This window comes from Arachis ipaensis, chromosome B04 (genome assembly GCF_000816755.2).
Source record: "Arachis ipaensis cultivar K30076 chromosome B04, Araip1.1, whole genome shotgun sequence".
NCBI lineage: Eukaryota > Viridiplantae > Streptophyta > Magnoliopsida > Fabales > Fabaceae > Arachis > Arachis ipaensis.
In genome coordinates this window covers 17236955-17239534 of record NC_029788.2, presented here as the reverse complement: position 1 = coordinate 17239534, position 2580 = coordinate 17236955, and the positions used below count along the sequence as shown (strand labels likewise).

Sequence of the window (2580 nt, the reverse complement as noted above, 5' to 3'; positions counted from 1 at the left end):
CAGGTGATACTACAGCATCTACAAGCCCCAAACTACAAGCTTCCTCCCCCTTAACTGCCTTTGAGGTCTTCATTCAAGAAAACAAAATGTGGAAAATAATTAATCGACAACCACGTAAAAGTAGGTAGAAATTACATCTCTCTAGGAACAAGAATAATGCAATTCATTCAGGATGTAGAAATGAACCAAAAGATTGTTGACCATTGGAATTTAAATGTAGCACAGTGAACGTGGTTTCTCTGTGAACGCTAACCTTGAGTTTGGACATACAAATTTCAGTTCAGTTCTTCACCAAAGGAATGGCAAAGTTCAAACAAGAAAAGGAAGCAAAATAGAATATAGCATACCAGCATCATCTCAAGGGCCTTTGCCAGGCCAACAAGACGAGGTAGTCGTTGCGTCCCTACAAAGATTGATCAATTCCAGATAAATAATTATAATGCTACCTAAAATTTTGCACTCCATGGCAATTTCTTTATTAGGGTTATTGCTAGAACTCTCAAGACTATGCATCGTTATTCATGGCCTAACCTTTTCTTCAATTTTTGTTGACCATTAAAGACTTAATCAACATAGTAGTCTCTAAACTGATATCTTTTCCAAGTAAGTTCGATAACATAGATTAATTACTCATGAAGCATGCTAGTTAGCAGCCGTTTGTAATACGTACATGTCAAACAAAAAGATTCAATAAAGCATATAAATATATAATAGACAAAAACATTCATTTTGGTTAATAACATGAGCAATGTTCAACTGATAATGAAAGTATCAGTACCTCCAAACCCGGGAATTAACCCCAGCTGAAGTTCGGGCAAACCTAGTTGAGCAGTTGGGGTTGATAACCGAGTCGTGCATGCCTGTAAGAAGAAAAATGGGCAATTCATTTCTATGGGGTAAAAAAAGGAAAACAATGGCATTTTCTTATCATAAACCATAGGAAAAACATACCATTGCAAGCTCTAACCCCCCACCCAGGGCAAGACCATCAATGGCAGCAACTGTAGGTTTCTTTGCCGCTGAGAGGTGAAGTGAATAGATTGAAAGTAATTCAAATAAGAAGCTGATTAGCCAAAGAAAAAAGGAATTAAAATGAAATTAAGTTTTAGTTACCTTCCACAGTGTCAGTGATGATTTCAACTGATGGCAAACTCGGGTTTGAAATCTCTATGTACGGAGATAAACAAAAACATAATTACTAAAATAGAAATAACCACACAAGCACACGCACACAAACACATATATATTTCCCAATCAATTACCTTTTCCCGCTTGAATTCTACTAAAACCAGCAATATCAAAACCACCAGAAAATTTGCCCTTTGCACCTGATACAACAACAAAGATTTAACTATAAGCCATAGTTTAGGTCATTTTGGAAAGGAAAAACTATCTCTTGTTGAAGATAAAGACTTCCCAGAATGCTAGCTGCTTGATGTTTATATAGTTTAACATTAATCTAAATATTACAATCATACAAATGACTATAGTTTAGACAACATGGGGTGGAAAGCTTAACATGTATATAGGTTGTTGATGTTTATATAAATAAGATTTTGCTAAGCAATAAAAAGGATCAGAAATACTATAAACTTATAAAGGATTAATTGGATAAGACCTTGAAGCGTTGACTGCTATTTAAAATGTACTTCCTCTCCTTATACAAGTTATTCAACTTTGTTGATATCTTCAACCAAACCCAAACATTGACTAATTAATCTAGCTAGCCCCAACCCTAATCATTGAAGTTGTTGCGCCTAGTTACCTTCTACACCTAGAAAATAAACTCTAATAAATAACCTCCCTGTTACTGCTTTCTAGTTTCTACATCAAATCCTACAAAGCACAAACCTATATCATTAAATTACTTAAACAGAACAAATTGCAGTATTGTCAAGTCTCTACTATTTGACCAATCACCATGCTTAGAAAGAAGCTCAATTCAGAAAATCTTGCAATACCTGTAACAACAATTGCCTTGACATCATCTCTGTGTAAAGCCTGATCAAAATTCTCCTTTAAACTGCTCAACACTAGATATCCACACAACAGAGACGATCACTAATATAATAAAAAGAAAATAATAATAACAAAGTTTGAATCTTTAAGACATAAGGAAAAAAGGGTAATTGAGAATTTGAAAAAAAAAAATCGAAACCGAAGCTAGCAAACTGGAAAATGGAAAGGGAATAGGAAATACCATCAAAGGAGAGAGAATTAACAGGGGGATTGATGATGGTGATGATGCCAACCCCATCAGCTCCAACTTCCAAGGTTGTGTGACCCATTCTCTTAAGAATCTAAGAAAGCAAAACGCTGGTGGTGATATATATTGGTTTATTATACTGTATCTTGGTTTGGTTCTAATATGTAATTTTTTTTTTCTTCAGTAATGTATGTTATGTTATATTTTGACTTGGTTTGGAAAGGGAAAGCAGTAACTGTCGCTAAGAAAGAGTACGTTTGATTAGCAGGCTGTTTTTGCGAGTAAAAAATACACTAACTTTACTTATAATGTGATTTGGATTCCATGATTTTTTTTTAAATTCAATCTAATTTTAAGAAATTTGGATTAGATTA

General features: G+C 34.2%; 1 protein-coding gene across 1 annotated transcript in view; it reads right to left on the bottom strand.

Moving 5' to 3' along the window:
• LOC107636178 (glyoxysomal fatty acid beta-oxidation multifunctional protein MFP-a-like) overlaps nucleotides 1-2435 on the bottom strand; it is a gene marked incomplete in the record, with an annotated part of 26146 nt that extends 23711 nt beyond the window's left edge. Inside the window, 7 exon segments of the mRNA XM_021122368.1 lie at nucleotides 348-403; nucleotides 779-860; nucleotides 952-1019; nucleotides 1114-1167; nucleotides 1263-1328; nucleotides 1962-2033; nucleotides 2201-2435. Coding sequence (XP_020978027.1) covers nucleotides 348-403; nucleotides 779-860; nucleotides 952-1019; nucleotides 1114-1167; nucleotides 1263-1328; nucleotides 1962-2033; nucleotides 2201-2288 — 486 coding nt within the window.